At 37.6% G+C, this 21919-nt stretch overlaps 2 protein-coding genes across 10 annotated transcripts in view; one reads left to right on the top strand and one right to left on the bottom strand.

Annotated features, from left to right (window-relative positions):
- Positions 1–21919, top strand: part of LOC147583271 (uncharacterized) — a 461332-nt gene that overhangs the window by 426289 nt on the left and 13124 nt on the right. For 6 of the 9 annotated variants that reach the window (XR_015247585.1, XR_015247591.1, XR_015247586.1 and 3 more), the window contains 2 exons: positions 16699–16784; positions 18165–18228. Coding sequence is in view for 1 of the 9 variants with exons in the window: in XM_086696485.1 (XP_086552611.1) it covers positions 18165–18225 (61 nt within the window). In the remaining 8 variants the exon portion in view is untranslated. The remainder of the gene's footprint in view (positions 1–16698; positions 16785–18164; positions 18229–21919) is intronic. The other 3 variants (XR_015247576.1, XR_015247581.1, XM_086696485.1) reach the window with 1 other exon arrangement.
- Positions 7861–16648, bottom strand: MTERF1 (mitochondrial transcription termination factor 1). Its single transcript, XM_025929958.2, has 3 exons — positions 16596–16648; positions 16032–16090; positions 7861–10349 (listed from the first exon to the last, which is right to left on the bottom strand). Exons 2-3 carry the CDS (start codon positions 16061–16063, stop codon positions 9161–9163), a joined length of 1221 nt encoding a protein of 406 aa, XP_025785743.1. The 5' UTR covers positions 16064–16090; positions 16596–16648; the 3' UTR covers positions 7861–9160.

Below are 21919 nucleotides of genomic sequence, written 5' to 3'. Positions count from 1 at the left end.
TTAACTGCAGTGATGGGGAGACAGTACTATCTGATGCTGGGTTTTGTGTACAGACACACAACAAACACCACCAGCTTTAAAGATAAAAATTAAATAAAGGAGAGGATCTGGCAGTAGTAACTGAACAAATGCAAAGATGTTGCTACATAATATTGCAAAGCACTAAGATTTGTAACAGATAAGAAGAGAGCTTCAAACCTAAGTAAAAACGCCAAATGTACCCTAATTCTATCATTTCAAAAGTGTCTGAGACAATTAAACAGTGGCATTTTTTTAAAAGGAATGAATAACCGGGGCACCTGGGTGGCTCAGTTGGTTAAGTGTCCAACTTCAGCTACGGCCATGATCTCACAGTTCATGAGTTTGAGCCCCACATTGGGCTCTGTGTTGACAGCTTAGAGCCTAGAGCCTGCTTTGAATTCTGTGCCTCCCTCTCTCTCTGTTCCTCCCCCATTCATGCTCTGTCTCTCTCCTTCAAATATAAATTTTTAAAAACCATTAAAAAAATTTTTAAAGGAATGAATAACCATTCAAGAAAAACCACTCTTGCATTCTTTTAAAAGACATTAAACTACCAGGGGGCAAAAAACACAACTGTAGACAAGAGTATCTGTTTATTCCAGCTTGAGGCTGACAGAACCTACAGATAAAGTGGTACCCCACCAATTCTTTTCTGGTTTTTAAAGGATGTTTTTATTTAGTTTAAATTATCAGCCAGACGTACAACTAGCGGACTTTATTTAGAAAACTGTAGAGCAAAACCTCTGCCTGCAGTTCCCCCTGCAGTTCATGAAGTTCTGTGTGCAAGTCAGCACAGAGTGATTAGGACCAAATTTTAATTCTTTTACCAGTTATGATTACTTTGAATTATTAATTAAATGTGTAATGTATACAACTTTAATTGTTTATCAGTTATTCATCATACACACTAAGTTAAATTTTAATTCTGTGAATAACTTATCACATTTAGCTAAATCAATAAGCTGCAGCCATGTGTACTGTCCTATAAGAAACGCAGTCATATAGCTTTGGTCAGGATAAACAGGCATTCTGAAGAAGGTGAGCAAGTCTGAGAGATACACATTTATATATGCAGAGTGGGATAATGCTGATCTAAGTGCACTAATTTTGCTGTAGATAGACCCTTGATTCTTTTTTTTTAATTTTTTTTTTAAATGTTTATTTATTTTTGACAGAGAGAGAGAGAGAGAGAGAGAGAGACAGAGCATGAGTGGGGGAGGGTCAGAGAGAGAGGGAGACCCAGAATCCGAAGCAGGGTCCAGGCTCTGAGCTGTCAGCACAGAGCCCGACGCGGGGCTCGAACTCACAGACTGTGAGATCATGACCTGAAACAAAGTCGGATGCTCAACCGACTGAGCCACCCAGATGCCCCGACCCTTGATTCTTGATATCAGTGTGGAAATATAAAGTCGTATACATTTGTTCAATAGAAATGAAGACTATCTAAACACACACACACGAAAATTTAGTCTCAGATGAAGATTGCACTTCAAGTCAATTTTGAATGTATAAATTATTCAACTTTACTGAGGTATAATTGAAGTATACTAAAGTGCACACACTTAAAATATAAAATTTGATACATTTTGACATATGTATATATTTACAAAACCATCACCATAATAAAATAATGAATATATACATCACCCCCCTAAAGTCTGTGCCCCTTGGTAATCTCACCTTCATGGTCTTCCTCACTCCACCCTACTTCCATCCCAGACAACAAATGATCTACTTTCTGTCACTGCAGATTAGTGAGCATTTTCTACAATTTTACATAAATGTAATCATACAGATTATACATTTTGTGTGTGTGTCTAGCTTCTTTCATTCAGCATAATTGCTTTGAGATTCACCCAGGTTGTTGCATATATTAATAGTTCATTCTTTTGTGCTGCTGAATAGTATGCCATTGCATTAATATATCCCAATTTATTTTTTCATTCACTTGTTGATGGATATTGGGCTGCTTCCAGATCTTGGGTATGAACATGTATGTACAAAGTCTTTGCATAGATATAAAGCAGGCAATGTTAATATCAATGTAGAATTCAAAGCAAAATGCATTAACTAGGATAAGAGAGAACATTATACTGTTATCTACTAAAAAGATATTGGTCACAAGCCTCTAAGGCCAGGGCACCTAGGTGGGTCAGTTGGTTGAGTGTCTGACTTCAGCTCAGGTCACAATCTCACAGTTAACGAGTTCGAGCCCCGTGTCAGGCTCTGTGCTGACAGCTCAGAGCCTGGAGCCTGCTTCACATTCTGTCTCCCTCTCTCTGCCCCTTCCCTGCTCGTGTTCTGTCTCTCTCTGTCTCAAATATAAACATTAGAAAAAAAAAAAAAGGCTCTAGAGCCACCTGGGTGGCTCAGTTGGTTGAGCAACAAGTTTAGCTCAGGTCAGAATCTCACAGTTCATGGGTTCGAGCCCCTCATTGGGCTCTGTGCTGACAGCTCAGAGCCTAGAGCCTGCTTCGGATTCTGGGTCTCCCTCTCTCTCTGCCCCTCCCCCCCCAAAATAAAGTAAACATTAAAAACAATTTTTAAAAAAGCCTCTAGATAAGCCTTCACAGCAACTTTCCATTGTTAGCAAGGATCTGTCGTGAACAAGATACCAGTCCTAGCTGATTTTACAGGCAAGTTCTGCCAATCTTTAAGGGAATAGATAGTATCCACCATTTTCAAATGGTTCCAAAGCATAAGCAAAAAATAGTAATAAGCTTCCAATTAATTTATGAGGCTGACACAATCCTGATCCAAAAACCTGACAAAATGTTAACCTCCCTCCCCCTAAAACACAAAGAAACTATGCACTGAAACTTCCATAATAACAAGGTGAGATGGAGAGGAAACCTATAGATCACTTCCCCTTGTAAATACGAATGAAAACTCCTAAGCCAAATATCAGTAAATTGAATATGGCATAGGTTGTAGTTCCATAAAACAAAGGATGATATCAAGAAATCAATTAATGTCATTCATTAATGAACTGAAGAGACGATTTTTTTAATTTTTTTTCAAAAATTATCATTTATCCCTGATTTTAAAAATAAACAAACCTATTTGTGAACTAAGAATAAAAGAATATTTCCCCAACTGCATGATAAATAAGCTAGCTGGAACTTTGTTTCTGTGTACTGTTTGAAGGTTTTTATAATGATTCTGTATTCTCAGAGAATAAATTCATTTCCATTGTAAAATAAAAAGAAGAAAGATAATGATTGTAGGCATAAATTGAAGGTACCCTGACAGCTGTGAAGGTGGCATTGGGACATTCAAAATGGAGATGGAAGAACTCTCATACATACTATTAAAATTTTTCACAATTAACACAAAGCTGTTCCTGTACATAAGCTCATTAATTTTCACACAATATTGCTATTAAGGAAAAACAAATTCCAAATATCCATCTGATTAATAGTGAAACTGAGACAGAAAATGGGATTTTATCAGTATGCCTTCTATCTCTCTACCAAATTCCACTCAGCAAAAGGAAGAGCCTGGGTGGCTCAGTCAGTTAAGTGTCCAACTCTTGATTTCAGTTCAGGTCATGATCTTGTTGGTGGTGAGTTCAAGCCCAGCACCAGGCTCTGCACTGACAGCATGGAGCCTTCTTAGGATTGTGTCTCTTCTTCTCTTTCTGTTCCTCTCCTGCTCTCTCTCTCTGTCTCTCAAATAAATAAACTTAAAAAAAGAAATTAGTCAAAAGGCTAAAAAAGAAATTCTATACATAATTTGTTTTTTTTTCTTTTTATTTAAAATCTTCGTGAATTGAGGAAAAAAAAAAAAAAAACATGTGAAACCAAAAAGGTAAATATCAACTATCTTGAAAAGACCAGAAGAAAGTGAAGATGCAAGACTGTCATGAGGGGGAATACCAGAAACATGAAAATGAGCAAGAAGATACAGACAGCCGGTCATAACATTCACCATGAGTGCCTTTCTCAGTTCCCCCAAAATGATCCTACTGCAACTCTGCCTTGTCCCAAGTTCCTGAGTCAACAGGGAATAAACTAAGGAGTGAATGAATGGCCTCAGTCTAGGAACTTCTTGGCTAATTTAGAGTACCCATCTCTCAAGTACCAGGTAGCCAATCAAACCCAAGACCTCCAGAGATGATCCCTAGAGGACCACAATGACTATAATTCACAGCTCAACCTCCCCAATGTTGGGCAACCAGGCTTCTGCTATGATCTCTTCCCAAAATCTCTCTAATAACAGTCCTGCTATCCTACCTTGATTATGCCAAGCTCTTCCTGCATTGGATAACTGCCTATTATTAAAGTCTGTGGCTAGAGTTCTGCCATCAAGAGATCTCCACTAAATCATACTTCCAGTGTAATGTGTAGAGTATTACAGTCCACAGGGAAGGAGCCAATAGTCAAGTTTATTGGATCTTTAGTCACAGACCATGTTCCTACCCAGGCCTTAGAAATTATATGATTTAAGGAGAGAAATGATTGGTTTAATAACCCAATAAACTCTTATAAATGCTACTCATTCTTTTATTCCTTCCTGCTAAGTTCATGATGAAGAAACTAATTTTTTCTTTAATCTTTGATATTGTCCTAATTCTTGCAGTTATTTGAAAGTCCTCAAGTTTATGCCATTTAAAATGTAATAATTTCCATTTAAAAAATTAAGTTTTTGCAGATACATCTGACATTTGGAGAACAGCAAAATGCAGCATTTTTAATGTTCACATTTTCTACAGTGAAATTTCAACTTATAAAGTATACCAATGGTGAAAAAATGATATTATGTATAACACTATGAAATACCGAACTAATGTAGGTAGGATTTTTCAAAAAATTAGTAATGTACTAAAATTTACTCACTCTGTTTAATAGAGGGGGACTGACTAGAGAAATTCTGCCTCATCCAAATGACAGAATTTCATGCAAATGTTAAAAATTGTGTTACAGGTGAATACTTAATTGATTCTGTAATTAAATGATTACTAAAAAAATAGTATGTTCAGGATCTATCAGGTTTTTTAAAAAGCAACTTATAAAATACAAAGTTTGATCTCAATTTATATATGCCACATACCTACTCATATTACATCCATGTACGATATATTCTGCAAAAAACAAAAAACAAAAAAAGCAGAAGTCCCCAAATGCTAATCAATTATCTCTGAAAAGTAAAACTATAGTTTTTCTTTTTTGTATTTCATTTATTTTCCATTTTTCCCATTATAAACATAGATTTTATTTTTACTCATGAAAAAAATATTAAAATTTTGTTTAAAATGTAAAATTTTATAATTTTAAAAAGCATAATTTTTATAATTTAGAAGTTTCTAAAAGAAGGTATACATACATAAAGTATGACATCCTAATCTTGCCTGACAGGCATTATCCATTTGTTGTTACAAAGAGGTTGTCCCTCCCAGCTTCCCAGAGATGTGCTGTGTTGTACTGCTGCGCATCCCACATTTCTCCCTGGCCAAAACTGTTGCTGTTATATCACCCATTGCCATCCCAGGTATAATCATCATGGCCAGTTGAGGATCAACATATATGATATATATATCCTCTCTATATAGGCCTAGGATCCCCTCCTTTTTTTTTAATGCTCCTTTATATTTTATTTACATTAGCCATAAAGAGAATACAGCAAATACTGGAGAAGGGATTTTTAATAATTTTTGGATGTAAAGCTTAACACTTAAAATTATGCTTGCTTCCCCCACCCACACCAACTCAACATGCAGGTATCATTTATTTCATATATGCTGATCCTAGTAGTGGAATTACTGGATCATATGGTATTTCTATGTTTAATTTTCTGAGGAACCTCCATACTGTTTTCTACAGTGGTCACACCAATTTATATTCCCACCAACAGTGCATTAATGGCTCCCTTTTCTCCATATCCTCACCAACACATGGACGCTAGCCATTCTGACTGGCGTGAGGGGATATCTCATTGTGGTTTTAATTTGTATTTCCTTGTTAGTGATGTTGAGTATCTTCATGTATCTGTTGGCCATCTGTATGTCTTCTCTGGAAAAATGTCTATTCAGATAGTTTGCCCATTTTTTTTTAAGTTTATTTAGAGAGAGAGAGAGAGAGAGTAGGGGGAGGGCAAAGAGAGAGGGAGAGGGAAAATCCCAAGGAGGCTCCAGGCTGTCAGAGCACAGCCCGACATGGGGCTTGATCTCACAAACCATGAGATCATAACCTGAGATGAAATCCAGTCAGACGCTTAACTGACTGAGCCACCCAGGCGCCCCAGTCTGCCTATTTTTCAGATTGTTTGATTTTTTTTGTTGTTGTTAAGTTGTATAAGTTCTTTATATATTTTGGATATTAATGCCTTAGCAGATGTATCATTTGCAAATATCTCTCCCATTCACTAGGTTGCCTTTTTGTTTTCTTGCAAGTTTCATTTGCTGTACAAAACCTTTTTATTCGGGTGTAGTCCCAATAGCTTATTTTTGCTTTTGTCTTCCTTGCCTGAGGAGATATATCCATAAATATATTGTTGAGGCTGATGCCCAAGAGATTACTGCCTATGTTTTCTTCCAAGAGTTATGGTTTTAGGTCTCACATTTAGGTCTTTAACCCATTTTGAGTTTATTTTTGTACATGGTGTAAGAAAGTGGCCCAGTTTCATTCTTCTGCATGGAGCCGTCCAGTTTTGATGCCAATAATGTTTTATCTCTTCTGCCACCCACGTCCCTCAGGTTCCTTATTGCTAAATTCCAAAGCAATGCCGCAGAAAATACTTCATAAAATTCAGAAGATGTAGGGAACCAATGCCTTGTTAACAATAATATTTACTCCCAATAATACTATTATACCTATACAATGGAATATTATTGGGGAATAAAAAGTAATAAAATACTGATATGTGCTACATGGACCAAACTTGAAAACATGATGCTAAGTGAAAGAAGCCAGTCACAAAAGACCACATATTATATGATTCCATTTATATGAAATTACAGAATAAACAAATTTAGAGAGACAGAGAGTAGATCATTGGTTGTTTAGGGCCAGGAAAGGGAGGGGACAATGGGAATTTACTGCTAATAGGCAAAGGGTTTCTTTTAGGGGGCATAAACATATCCTAAAATTACATTGTGATGATTATACAGCTCTAGGAGTATAAAAAATATTGAACTGTATAATTTAAGTTGGTGAGTTATGTGAATTATTTATCCATAAATCTATTTTAAAAAATATTATTATAACTGTATTACAGCTATCATTGGACAGTTACCATCTGCAAAAGACTTAGAGACTCTATATCATCTGATTTTTGCCATCTGTGAGGCCAATTTTTAATCTTACAGCTGAGAAAACAAGTTCAGTGAAGTTAAAATATTTACACAAAGGTGCAGAGCTGGTCAGGAATGATGCCCAGATATATCACTCTAAATAAGTATCTCTCTAAAGCCTATGTTTTCTTAACCATGCCATACTTGCCATCAAATAGTGCATTGGAAATAACTATAAGACTATCATTGACATAAAATGGCCTTGAAAAAGGCCACAGGCATTATGTTTCTATCCATGTCATGAAAGATTTTTTGGAGATATCACTGATAGGAAATAAGGTTTAAGAGGTTTAGCACCATTGTTATTTAATTCAAAATCCATATCTAGAAAACAAATGCCTCTGGAAAACAGTGGAAAGTAGCTAAGGTCATATAATTTGTCCCTTTCAGTTCAAATCAGAGCTAGACTGCGAATGTCTTCAAGTCATTACCTGGTTTGTCATTTTTTAAGTCAGTGCATCTAAAAATCCCTTGTTCTTTATTTATATTATATGAAATTCCCATAAAACATAAATATATAGAAACTATAACCATTTCTTTAAACTACATTATCAGGTAAAAATATTTCTTTATTTAGACTTTATTACTTACATTTAGTTTTTTATACATTTATAGGTCTTCACAAACAGTAACTTAGTCATCATTCCAAAAAGGTATGTGGATAAAAAAAAAGTTAATTACAAGAGAAAGAAACACAGATATGCTAAAAGAACCATATTTTGTGACTTCTTCACCTATAATGCAACTAATTATCATTTAGTTCCTATATTCATCTATTTGATGCTGTAACAACAGACACACACTCAGTGGCTTAAAACAACACAAAATGATTATATTACAGTTCTGAATGTCAGAAGTTTGACACATGTCTCAGTGTGCTAAATTTAAGGTCCCAGCAGGGCTGTGTCCCTTTCTAGCAGCACTAGGGGAGAATGTTTCCTTGCCTTTTCCATTTTCTTTGAGGCCACCTGCATTCCTTGGCTCATGGTCCCTTCCTCCTTCAAAGCCAGTATAGAGGGTCAAGTCCTTACATCATATTACTCTGACCTCCTCTATTACATCCCTCTTCCATTTTGAAGGACCCATATGATTACATTGGGCCCACACAGATAATCTGGGATAATCTCCCTGTCTTAAGGTCCGTAACTTAATTACATCTGCAAAGTCCTTTTCCAGTGTAACATAACACATTCAGATTCTGGGAATTATGACACTGACATCTTTGGGTGGCCATTTTTCTGCCCATCATAGTTGCCATTTTCTTCAAAGAAAATCAGGATATACCCATAGTAAACTGAGCCTAAGTTGGGGGGGGGGTAGGGGGAACATACTAATGGTTTAATTGGAGAATGTAGAACTTGAGATAAAAACCCCTCCTTTCTGGTTTGTCAGATTTTTACTGGCATTGTATTTTGAAGATGAGCCACAATTAGATATGTGGGAACAGGAGAAATCAGTTGCCATTCAAAACCCTGATACGAAATAGAACTATCCAAATGACTCTGTTAATTTTTTAATCTGAATAGGAACCAAAAGCTTATTTTGTACTTTTTATCTTTCCACATATTGTTCTGTCCTGCACTCAGGAAACTACCATTCACAGGACAGTCACAGCCTGTATCATATAATTGGATGTTGTATTAATTCAAACTAGAGAAAAGATAACTGGAAAAACTATACTGGAGCATCCTGACCATGAGTTTTTACAAACCTTTACAGTAAAATATCCAAAGGATCATTAGCATCAATTTTTGCAGATTATACAGTATATACAGTTAAGAAACCAAACCTCTCCTTTTTGAAAGGCCCAAATTCAAAATGAGGTATCATTACATTATAAGATACTTTTTAATTCCCCAGAACAATGTTCTGTTCAGTGTTTAACTTTTTCAATTTAGCTTTATATCTTTTTTGACTCCAAGATAAAAGAGTGATGTTTGATGTACTGAAATTATAGCCAGCATTTACCAATTCTTTGATTCGACTTTTTAAAGTACTTATGCTTGAATCCAAAATCCGAGGATTTTCAATTATTTGTGATACGCTAATTTTTTCTTCTATGAGGCAGTCTATTTTATCATTAAACTTTTTCTCTCCCAAGAAGACCACATCTGGATAGCTTAAGATAAACCTGTGCACCTCTTCTTCAGTACACCCAAGAGAAAACAGCTTCTCCTTGATATTTGTGTAGTTTCTGCTGACATAGTCATTGGAAAGGTCTAGAATTTTAGCTCCTGGACCACACAGCAGAATGAGCAGCTGCTCATTGTTCAAGTTGAAAGTTGACTGTAAAAACTCAATGTTAGTTTTCACCCGTTTGGTACTCTGAATTAAAATGAAAGGGTTTTTAAAAATTATCTTCCCAACAAAATCTCTGGGCTCATTGTGACCCAGTGACAAACAGACTTCTTGCAAAAGTTCAATCATCTGTTTATTCAGATCTAGACTATTGGAGAAGGTACGTGGGGCATTGGTCAACAATCGACAAAGGCATTTATGGGTCAATCCAACTGAGTAGAGGAACTTGATATTATTTTCTAAGTTTAGGTTGTTTCTGGACCGAAAAAAAGATTCAGGAGAACGTTCCAAGATGTTTATAATTTCAAGGTCTGATGTCATAATTCTTCTCCACAGATCCCACCGTTCTGAAAGACTTTCAGGTGTGCGTGTAATGGCTCGTGGGTATCTTGATATAATGCTAGCAATCACTTCTTTGCTAGCTCCTTTGGATAGAAGGAACATCTTCAGGTCTTGCTCTTTAGTTCCCATCCTATTAAAAACTCCAGGCTGTCTTTTTTTCGCCATGTCAACATCTACTCCCATTTTAAGTAGGTTATTCAGTAGTTCTTCATTCTCTGAAGACTCACTGTCTGTATTACCACACTTCACGCTGTAAAGCCTAAACGAAACTAATTTAAAGAGGATTTTTGCAGGAAACCGGATCATCCAACCTCTTGAACCAAAGAGAAAGTTACCTCTCATACACAAGAAGTTTCTTGGTGCCATAATGGTCAGATATCCCAAACCTTTTGGAATGCTGTATAAAACAACATACACAATATTATACAAATGCATGTGTTAACTAGCTTAAAACCCATATTATGATCCTATAAGCACCATGGTCTTTTCTCTAAAAAATATCTGTAGCTCCAGCTTTCCTGGTGTTACCATTCCCACTCTCTAGGTCACTGCTTCTGATTATCTGTGGGCCTGGAACTGTTTCCATTCTTAATGTGAAGAAAAGAAGTATAATATCATCATTGCCCCAGAATTATTCCTGCCTTTGTCTTGCTCTTTATATTTGGCCTTGTCTACGTTTGCTACCCAAAAACAGTTGCCCCTCTCTACCTCTGCTTTATCCTGGTTTTCAAACTTTGGTTTATTCCTACTATCCAACGCTTTCAATTCTGCCTTGTCTTTCAACTTCCCAGATTTTTGGCTTGCCTCTGCCCATAGATACCAGACTTCTTTGCCCCTGTTCTCTCTTCCTGGTTCCACAAACTCTAAATATAGCCCTGAAAACCAACTCTTCAGACTAATTTCCACCTTAAACATCTTTTTCTAGATTCAGGGTTCTCTTTAAACCCATGCTATCATTAGTCTTAATTCTTAGCTTTATATGGACCTCTGGTCAACAGTTCCCAATCTCAATCTCCTTCAGTTTACCCTATTGCCCCCTTGGTTGTAACCCAACTACTCCAAACCAATTTTTATCTTCAAAACGATCTACTTGGGCTATTTAATCCACATAGTCCACCGTATGTGGAACTGTGCTGAGAGCACATAAACATTGAAAAGTTACTCTTACCATCTTCCCCCACCCTACATTATAAAAGATGAACCCAGGTCTCTCTGCATCTGTTTCACAACACATAACTTCAGGCAAATGACCAAAACTTTCCTAATCATTTAGAAATGGGGCACAAAATTACGAATTTATATATAATAACCATAGGTGCCTACTAAAATGAGTATTTCCATTTATAGGAAATATTTTATCAGGAAAGCAACAGAAAAATTTTCTTCTGTTATTCAATTTGTCAGATGACTTATGTTCTTAAGCTAATTATGGTCTGAGTCATAACATATTTTTTAAATTGTACTTTCTCTTAATTTAGTTTATTTATTTTGAGAGAGACAGACAGAGAGAGAGAGAGAGAGAGAGAGAGAGAGAGAGAGAGTGCATGAGTAGGGGAGGGGCATAGAGAGAAGGAGAGAGAGAATCCCAAGCAGGATCTGCACTGTCAGCACAGAGCCTGATACAGGGCTCAATCTCACAAACCATGAGCATAAGCTGAGCCGAAATCGAGACTCAGACGTTTAACCAACTGAGCCACCCAGGCATGGCTACTTTTTCCTTTTTAGACTATATAGCTGTGACAAACTTAATTCTTAATTTCTAATTAGTAACAATGGGCTCTTATCACTTAAAGGAGGCATTTCCTTTCTTACCTCTCCTAATTAAACATAAAATAAAAAACAGAGACAGATGGTTCCAACCACCACTAATATCTCTGGGCTTCAGAGATACTGCTTTCAAAGTCAGTATCAAAGAAAGCCTCGGGGCACCTGGGTGGCTCAGTTGGTGGAGTGTCCAACTTCAGCTCAGGTCATGATCTGTGGTTCATGGGTTCAAGCCCCGCGTCGGTCTCTGCTGACAGTTCAGAGCCTGGAGCCTGCTTCAGGTTCTGTGTCTCCCTCTCTCCCTGCCCCTCCCCTGCTTGTCCTCTGTCTCTCTCTTTCTCTCTCTCTCTCAAAAATATTAAATAAACATTTAAAAATGTTTTTAAAAAAGGTTTTCTGTGTCTACCCTTTTAATTATACCAATTTAACAAGAATTTAAGATTATGTCTACAGGCAGGGAACACTCCTGTATTCACAAGATTCTACAGATGCTCAAAGAATTGGAAAAAGATTCCCAAACTATAGAAGCAAATAACATTCAAACAAAAATGAAGGACACTCATATAATAAACATCAAACAATGTGAATATTTATTTATTTTTGAGAGAGAAAGAGAGGCAGAGAGACAGAGACAGAGAATCCCAAGCAGGCCCGACACTGTCAGCAAGGAGCCTGACATGGGGCTTGAATTCACAAACTGTGAGATCATGACCTGAGCCAAAATCAAGAGTCAGATGCTTAACCAACTACGCCACCCAGGTGCCCCAACAACAGCGTATTTTAGATTGCCCTATGCTTTGAGTTCACTATTCTTTTCTTCTCCATAATACCACATACTACTCTTTAACTACAGACTCTTCCAAAAATGCATGAATTTAGAAACTCAAAAACAAGATCCTCCTTCTAACTAAAGAATGAAGGCTCTACTCGCACAGTTCAACAATCTGTTCTCTCTTTCAGATGCTTAAGGGTGCCCTCCACTGGATAATGGTTCGGAACAGACAGTAGTAGATAAGATCTGTGTTTTGGAATGAGGGGTCCAAGATGATCAAATGGGATACAGGAAGAAAAGAGTAAAACTCCAATTTATATTTGGCTTTGCCTTTAAAAAATTCCACTATATATATATAATATATATATGTATATATATATATTATATATATAACAGTATGGTAAAATGTGTATAATTAGTAAATATACATACATTGGAAGTACACATGTATAAACCTTTTTTACTGAGAGTGTATACAATCAAAAATCTGAAGACGACCATCTAAACAATAAACTCTTGAAATGATTAGCACCATGACAAACAGGCTGAGCAAGCCACAGAAAGTTCACGAGTAACTGTACTAATGAAAAACTAACAGTGAAAATATATGCCAAATTTCTTAACAAAGGAGTCACAAATCTACTAAGGTTTCTACTGAATCTGTGAAGGTGAATTTTACATCTTGTGTATAATTCGCTCTCCATAGAAATGTCTTTCACAGGAATTAACATGTCTAAAACTAAACTGAACATCTTTCCCAGCCCCCAAACTAGCCCTCTTCTGATTAATGAAATCACTACCACTATCCTGTCACTCGTGATAAAAATCTAAAAGTGATTGCTTTCTTCCTCTTCCTCAACCCCCAGTCACTGAATCATGTAGATTCAGCTTCCTCAGTATCTTCTTTAGTATCTCTACACTTTGCTATTCTTTCCCACCCAGACTATAACAGCCACATAACTTGCTTCTCGAACATCAGTCATGCAAAAATACCACCATAGTATACTTGTCAAACAAAAAAGTGATTACATACCCTATTCCCTGATTAAAGGCCTCTACAGTTCTCTCCTAGAGAGCACAAATCTTCAGACTGACCTTCAAAACTCTCACCGCACAGGGCGTCTGAGTAGCTCACTTGGTTGAGCATATGACTTAGGCTCAGGTCATGATCTCACAATTGGTGAGTTCAAGCCCTGCATTGGACTCTCCACATTCAGCGCAGAGGCCACTTTAGATCCTGTCTCCCCCTCTCTCTCTGCCCTTCCCCCATGTTCTCTCTCTCAAAAATAAATAAAAATTTAAAAAAATAATAAAAACCTCACCACAGAGTTGCAACTACCTTTCTAGCTGTCTGTTCTATTCTACAACCCCACAACAGGCACTATCGCCTCTCAAACTTCAAATCCTAAACATTCTTCCCCATTCTTGTCTCCCTGCCTTTGTGGAAGCTTTTCTTTCAGAAAGGCCCATTCTCTGGCTAACATTAACAACTCAGGCAACAACAGATGTTGGCAAGGATGTGGAGAAAGAGGATCTCTTCTGCACTGCTGGTGGGAATGCAAACTGGTGCAGCCACTCTGGAAAACAGCATGGAGGTTCCTCAAAAATTAAAAATAGAACTACTCTATGACCCAGCAATTGCACTACTAGGTATTTATCCAAGGGATACAGGTATGCTGTTTCAAAGGGGCACATGCACCCCAATGTTTATAGCAACACTATCAACAATAGCCAAAGTATGGAAAGAAATGTCCATCGACGGATGAATGGATAAAGAAGATGGAGTATTACTCAGCAATCAAAAAGAGTGAAATCTTGCCATGTGCAACTACATGGGTAGAACTAGAGGGTATTATGCTAAGCGAAATTAGTCACAGAAAAGCAACTATCATATGACTTCACTCATATGAGGACTTTAAGACACAGAACAGATGAACACAAGAGAAAGGATGCAAAAATAATATAAAAACAGGGAGGAGGACAAAACACAAGAGCCTCTTCAATATGGAGAACAAACAGAGGGTTACTGGAGGGGCTGTAGGAGGGGGGATGGGGTAAATGGGTAAGGGGTATTAAGGAATCTACTCGTGAAATCGTTGCACTGTATGCTAACTAACGTGGATATAAATTTTAAAAATTAAATAAAATTTTAAATTTTTTTTTCAACGTTTTTTATTTATTTTTGGAACAGAGAGAGACAAAGCATGAACGGGGGCGGGGCAGAGAGAGAGGGAGACACAGAATCGGAAACAGGCTCCAGGCTCTGAGCCATCAGCCCAGAGCCCGACGCGGGGCTCGAACTCACGGACCACGAGATCGTGACCTGGCTGAAGTCGGACGCTTAACCGACTGCGCCACCCAGGCGCCCCAATAAAATTTTAAAAAATAGAAAAAAAAGGTCCGTTCTCCTAATATCTATCCATAGTATAAGGTTTCATTCAAATACTAGCTCCCACAAATCTTTAACTTGTTAAACAAAAACTTACTGCTTAAGTGAATCATTTGTTTTCTAATAACTTATTACTAAAGAATCTACAAATAATATTCTATTTATAAATTTTAAAAAAGAACCGAACTGGACTTAGAACTGACAACTAAAATTTGGATTTGATTACAATACTATAAATATAATATATTGACTGAAAAAAATGGTATGAGTGGTCTCAGCTAAGACTGAAAACAATGACACCTATTATCAACTGCTGGTGAGCATGTGAGGAAATGCAGGAAATTCTCTGCAAATACCACTGCTAGAAAGGAATTTGGCACCATCCACCATATCCTTTAACCCAGTATTTTCACTGCATTAAGATTATCCAAAGGAAAGGACAAAACACATTTGTTATTAAAAAAGATGACCATCCTAACATTGTTTGCTATAGCAAAAAAGAAGCCCAAATGGCCACCAACAGTAGAATGGTTAATAGTGATATATCTATGTAACATAATACTACACAACCCAGTTTTCTTAAAAAAAAAAAAAAAAAAGGCATAACTAACACAATAGAAAGATATCCAAGATATTCTAAGGGGCAAACTGCATAACTGTATGGATAAAAAATATCACTTATATAAAGGCGGAAGACGTTAATATATACAGGGAGGGGGGGAGGTTGATGACTGTTATCTCTGAGAGTTTAAAGGGGTCTATGTACTGTTTCTGAAATTCTGTGATATTATTTAATAAATGTTATTTTGCAACCAGTTATTAAAAACAAATGTGCAACCACATAAATTAAAAACAACTTGATATTCCATAATTAATTTCAACGTCTCTCAATTTGCTGTCTTTAATTAACCAAAACCATTATTCCAAGGGCTAAAGTCCAAAATTAACAAATACACGGAAAACCTCTATACTCATAACTTGTAAAGCCTAAGGAATAAAAGAGGATATCCGTTCTCCTCTGCTCCACAATTCGCTTGACAAAGGCACTTTTAATGGAGATGGTTAATCAATGCCCCCAGGGTACTAATTCTAGCTGGTCTTCTTTTGATAAAATAAAGGAAGTTTGGAGATCTTTACAGGTATCCATTTCTCACCTCATTTGTCTTAAAGAGAGAGGACTTTGCATTTCTCCAGGTCTAGAAAACAGCTGTCCCTAAAAATGGCAAATAAATAAATAAGCGGGGGGGACAAAATATTGTCAGCACTTCGTAATACAGAATAAAGAAATCGATCCCAGCTAACACTGCATAACGTTCTTGTGAAATGAGTAACCTCTTACCTACTAGGCATCTCTCTCAGAGATGTGAGAAGAAAACGGCGAGGACACGCCTGAGTATTAATGTGAGAAAGCTGCGTAATCACGAATATGATTTGTAAAACCAGAGCTAAGGGCTTCACGTACATGGTCTGTCTTCAACCCCACAACTTAAAAGGCATTATTCCTAAAATTTAAAAATCGGGAAAAGGCCAAGCTCTCTCACAAGTTCTTATTAGCTAAATGAAGCTAATTCCACGGGTTCCATTCCATGGATTCTTCCCCTCTGCCTCCCCAAAATCAACTCCCCCAGGGGTGGCGAGGAATGAAGACTCCACCGTACATCAGTATCACCCAACCCCGCTTCTAAAAAGAAAAGGTACAGGCCCAGCTAGCCACAGACCTCAAACTGGACAGTACCAATATTCGCCAGATGCCTTTACTTCCGGGTCTGGGGAGGGAACTAAAGAGCGGAAATGAACAGGCTAACTTCCGGTCGCGCACAGGTGACGTCGCCTTCCTTGCGCCCCCCGGCGGCCGCGTGGCGTAAACCCAAAGAGAAGAGCCCGGCAGGGGGCAGCACGAGACCGTGGTGAGTGCTGGGGACAAGCCTTCTGGCTGGTTTGGGAGGCGGAACCCGAGACTTCCCCGACGTCCTTGCCAGAGGCCAAGCTGGCTGCAGGGATGTATTGCCTGCCAGCGACTTGCGGTGGGAAAGTCGCTATCATGTAGATGAACTGCAGCATGATAGGGTGATTACGCTTATTAACATGATTAACAAGTGCGGGTCAATATCTCGGCGTTTGATGCCAGAAGACTTGTGCGATCCGGGGCTCCTAAAGAGTCTCAGGTGCTCATTCTTTCTTGAGGTACCTTGGAAATCCTGGATTGTGTCTTCTAGTGCGAATTCAGTTTAGGCTTTCAGGCTAGGAAGCAGTTTTCATATACTTCTATGCAGCACGAGTTACCTATGCTTCTTCTGAAATTGTGACTAATTTAGGCTATTATTTCAACAGAAATTAATAATAATAATAAAGTTTCAACAGAAGCTTAATCTCCACAGCAGATGCATTTTTGCCATTTTTGAAGGCATCGCCTTAAACCTTCCTAGTCCTGCCAATCCCACTTGCCTGGGGATAGTAGCACTGGAGATTAAGCTTCAATTCAAAGCAATTCTGTTGCCTCCAAAAGACCTAGCTTAATGAAATAATCATCCAGCCACTAAGTTATATCTTCCCGAGGAAGTGATTTGGTCTTTAGAAAAACAGAAAGTGGGGGAGAGGGTTGATCCTGAATTCTACTGCATGGAAGAATTTGCTGCTTTACCCTACTCTATGTAGCAGCATATGATAGATTTTTCTTTATCCCATTTCTGTGCTAATTAATGTTTTATCCTCGCTCTGTCCCTTGGATTACTCTTAGTTGGTATGTTGTCAATTTTTTTAAATTAATTTTGTTTTATTGGTTTATAAGGGTAAAGATTTACCTCTGGGACTTTACCAATAATCAATCTTTCTAGTTAAGTGAAATTACTTACCGCTGTCCCTCCAGATATAAAGTAGTCCCGAAATGTTAGAAATAGTCTCTTTAACACTCCTTATTAAGGACAACAAACTAAGGGTAGATGGGGGGTGGGGGAGACGGGAAAGTGGGTGATGGGCAGGGAGGAGGGCACTTGTTGGGATGAGCACTGGGTGTTGTATGGAAACCAATTTGACAATAAATTATATTTTTTAAAAAAAGAAATAGTCTATGTGAGTTTCTAAAATCTATTTCTGCATGGAAGGAGCTCTCATATTTGAGTTAATATTTACTGTTATATATAAGTATATAGTTATATGCATAAATATTGTATTTTTAAGCTACTTTACAATCAATGTAAAACAATAACATCTTTTTTAGAAATCTTTAAACTTCAGACTTTAAGAAGACTTGAAATTATGAATCTCCCATGAATCCTCTCATTTTGCAGATATGAGATATTGAAACACAGTAGAAGTGAGCAAGAGAATACATGTGTTATACCTCCTTAACCAGTAAGTATTCTATGACTTATACTACATGCACTTACATATACTACCAAAGGTTATTTCATACTTACTTAGGCAATGTCACTTATGTTTGTTTTAAGTGATGTCTTGTAGGTAAAGGAGATTGGTTCTTTTGAAAAATAAGTGCCATATTTCCTATCCAAAGTTTTCTGATTACAAATATATTTTAAATGCATATTGTAAAGCACTAAGAAGAGTAGGAACAGAAGTATAATGATTGCTGGGTTAGGATGGTGTATTATCAATTTTTCCCCCTCTCAGATTTCTGCAAAGAGGTTTAGTATTTAATGATTTGTGAAATGTTGTCATTACCTCCAGTAAGAGCAGTGACTACTACCTCATTGTCATTAGTGGTGTATTACAGTATAACCTGTATGTACCTTGCCTGTATTTCATTCATTGGTTCAGTAAACGTTAACTGAACACCTGTACATTTCAGGCCTTGTTTTCAGGATGGGGGTGGCATATAGTGGAAAACAAGACAAAACCCCTGCCCTCCTGGGCCTCACTCTCAGCCTGAGTGTCTGAAGCTCTACATGCTTCCCCCACTTCACCACCCCCCAAGACCATAGCTGATCCATCCCCTACCATGTTGATGTAATTAAGAAGAAAGGGTGGTTGTAAACACTGGTGGCCTCTCTGTGTGGTAGAAAACCAGAGGCAGGGAGTAAGCAGTGATGAAGAAACAGAATAAAAGGGATAAGTAGTTGCAACATGGTGGAGGGGAGTTTTTCCTAGTGTCACCCACTTGGGGTCCATGGGCTCTCTAAACAGTAGAAATTAACTAGAGGCCAAAGGGGAGCTCCAGGCAAAACTTTTATTGAGGCTTATTCTGGAGCACAAGGGAGACAACACAAAGGAAAGAGTCTTTCAGGCTGATTCCCCTAACATAGGCCAGGGAAACTTTTTAAAGAGAGAGAAAGAAGTGACATTGAAGCATGTAAAGCCAGGGATTTCTTGGTGCTTGCACACTTAAAGATTTTGCTTCTTCATGTGTTGCACATCTAATTAGCATGTTAAATCTCTACCCATGTTAAATCATTAGAATGATTTTTAGTATTGTAACGAGGGGGAAATTTGGTGAAAAGTCAGAAGTAAGGTCCACATGGGCCAGACTAGTTTGGTTCCATCTTCCCCAGTGTTTATAGTTCAGCCTCTCCTTTACATAATCATTCTGCTTCCACAATCCTCCCAGATATGCTACTCAAGAAACAGAGTGTCAGCTATCAAGGAAAGCTAGATTTCATGGTCAGGGGTGAGGAGCCCAAGTCAGTCCCTACTCTGTCTTACTATAAGCTGTTTTACAGTTATCATCTTTCAGAGTTTTTTATAGTCAAAAGTAATTCAAGTTTTAAGTTAAATTTGTTTTGTTACATATTTCTTTTAAAATTTCCTTCTCTTAAAGTATGGTAATATTAGATGGTATATGTGTTTTTAAATGACTTGAGAAAAGAAGAAGTTGCCAAGTCTGTATTGGAGCATCTCCTCTCCCTTTTTTTTCATCCAAAAGCCTGTTGCAGGGGAAAGCTAGACTCTGGAGCCCTCCCTCCCAGAATGGGACTTAAGACACTCGGGATGAGCTCGAAGTCAAGTCTGGACTCCTGCTGTATTCAGAAGCACCTCTGCCCTTTTATAACTAAAGATTTTTTTTTTTTACCTTGACCAAAGTGCCTGTATGCCCTGCTCTGCCCAGGCAGTGTCCTTAGTTTTTCATGCAAATAGACTTTCCACAAACACAGCCCCTTGGTTGACCACTCATGTTTGAATCTCAGCGAGACCCAATTAAGGTCAGAACAGATGTAGCCCTTCAGTGCTCCACCCTCCACCCACTACAGCAATACCCAGACTCCTAGATTCAGTAGACAAATGCCATCCCCACCCCACAACAGCTTCCTAGACAGACCTACCAGCTTCCTACCAGTGTAGTTTGAAGGCCCTCAGAGGAACATCAAGTCTCTTCTTCCATTCTCTTGCCAGAGGTCATTTTGTATGCTTATGAAAACACATGAAAAGGCTACAGATTGCTTACTGCTGAGTAAAGCAGTAGGTAAAGTTACCCTGATAATCACAGGTTAACACTCTTTCTGTTTGTAAGCAACCAAAATAAAAAAAAAAAAAATAAACAAAAACAAAACAAAAAACTTAGTTTAATCCCCTCCACCCCTTTTTCAAAACAGTTGCTTTTTAACAACCTTGGATTTCTTTTGAAATCTAAAGATTTGACTGTTGGCAACTTACTTTCTCTGAAATGTGTCTAACTGGGGTCTAGAGAGACTTCTTGAGTCAGCCTTCCTCCTCCCACACTCATTACCACAAGGGTCTGTGGCAAGGAACTGGATACTTAGCCTGGCAAATTTGCTGATTCCAGACACGATATGATCCTGGATTCCCACAGTAGTTAGAGTGCCACCATCAGCAGGACAGAGTTGGCCAAGTGAAACACAGTAATAATTTGAGATCCCATTCAGCCTCAATTCCATTCAGCCTGGTGAGTTTAAGTACCTTGTGGTTGTCTGATCTTATAGTACCATGCTTTCAATTCAATTTCGATTCTTAATCACTGGTGGAAAATAGTGATCTTACCACAGAGGAGGGGAGTAAATATTCACAAAATAGAATAAGATCTTCCTTGTCCAAAACTGTCTCACTTCCTCTTTACAGTATTTCTTGAAATTCCACCTTTAGAAATTTATTCCTTGGTATTTGTAGCATGGTGATTTTAAATGCTAAACATATGTTCTAAATTTAATTTTTATTGATTTGAGAGAGAGAGAGCATGCACATTTGAGTGGGGGTTGGGGGAAAGGAACAGAGAGAGAGAGAGAGAGAGAGAGAGAGAATTGCAAGCCGGCTCCACACTCAGCACAGAGCCCAATGCAGGACTCAATCCCATGACCTGGGATCATGACCTGAGCCAAAATCAAGAGTAAGATACTCAACTGCCTGAGCCACCCAGGTGCCCCTAAATCCTAAACATATTTGAAAGTGTAAATAAATTAAGCCAATAGTCAGCAAGCTTTTTCTATAAAGGGCCAGATAGTAAATATTTTAGGTTTTATGGATCATATACCAGCTTTTTTGCACATTCTTCTTTTTTCTTTCTTTTTTCACAGCTCTTTAAAAAATGTAAAAACTGTTAGCTCAAAGGGTACTTGGCCACTGGTCATAATCTGCTGACACCTACATTAAACTATGTTAATAGTATTTAAAAACATCATATAACACTATCTGCCAGATACTATTCTAATCATTTCACCTGTATTACTCCATTTAAATCTATGATGGAAATAATATTATCTCCATTTTATGCATGAGGAAACTGAAATAGAGGCTAAGTTGCCTAAGCTCACACAGCTAATAAGTAAGTAGAACCTAAGAAGTCCACTCCAGAGTGTGTAATTGTAATTGCAATGCTATGCTGACACCCAGAGAAACAATATTTTAATTCACTGTAGAAACTATAAAAATAGAAATATTTTTCTATAGAAAATAGAAAAAGAGGGCAAAAAAATTCACCCATAATTCTGTCACCTAGAAATAATCACTATTTACATTTTGTTTATATTCTCCCAGAATACTCCTAAACATAAAATTCTTTTCTTTATTCAGCCTACGAGGTAGGTATAATTAATACATGAGGAAACTGAAGCTTAGATGGATTAAGTGACTTTTTCAA

The sequence above is a fragment of the Puma concolor genome, chromosome A2, assembly GCF_028749965.1.
Source record: "Puma concolor isolate L17-30 chromosome A2, mPumCon1.1.hap2, whole genome shotgun sequence".
NCBI classification, from domain to species: Eukaryota; Metazoa; Chordata; class Mammalia; order Carnivora; family Felidae; genus Puma; species Puma concolor.
This window is presented reverse-complemented; position numbering and strand designations above follow the sequence as displayed.

Excerpts from the sequence above, each read along its gene's own strand:
- MTERF1 (XM_025929958.2), bottom strand. The coding sequence starts at position 16,063 with ATGCAAAGTCCTCTCTCTTTAAGACAAATGAG. Across the intron at positions 10,350-16,031 it reads CTCTCTTTAAGACAAATGAG|CATTCCAAAAGGTTTGGGAT; the intron begins GTGAGAAATGGA and ends TGTTTTATACAG.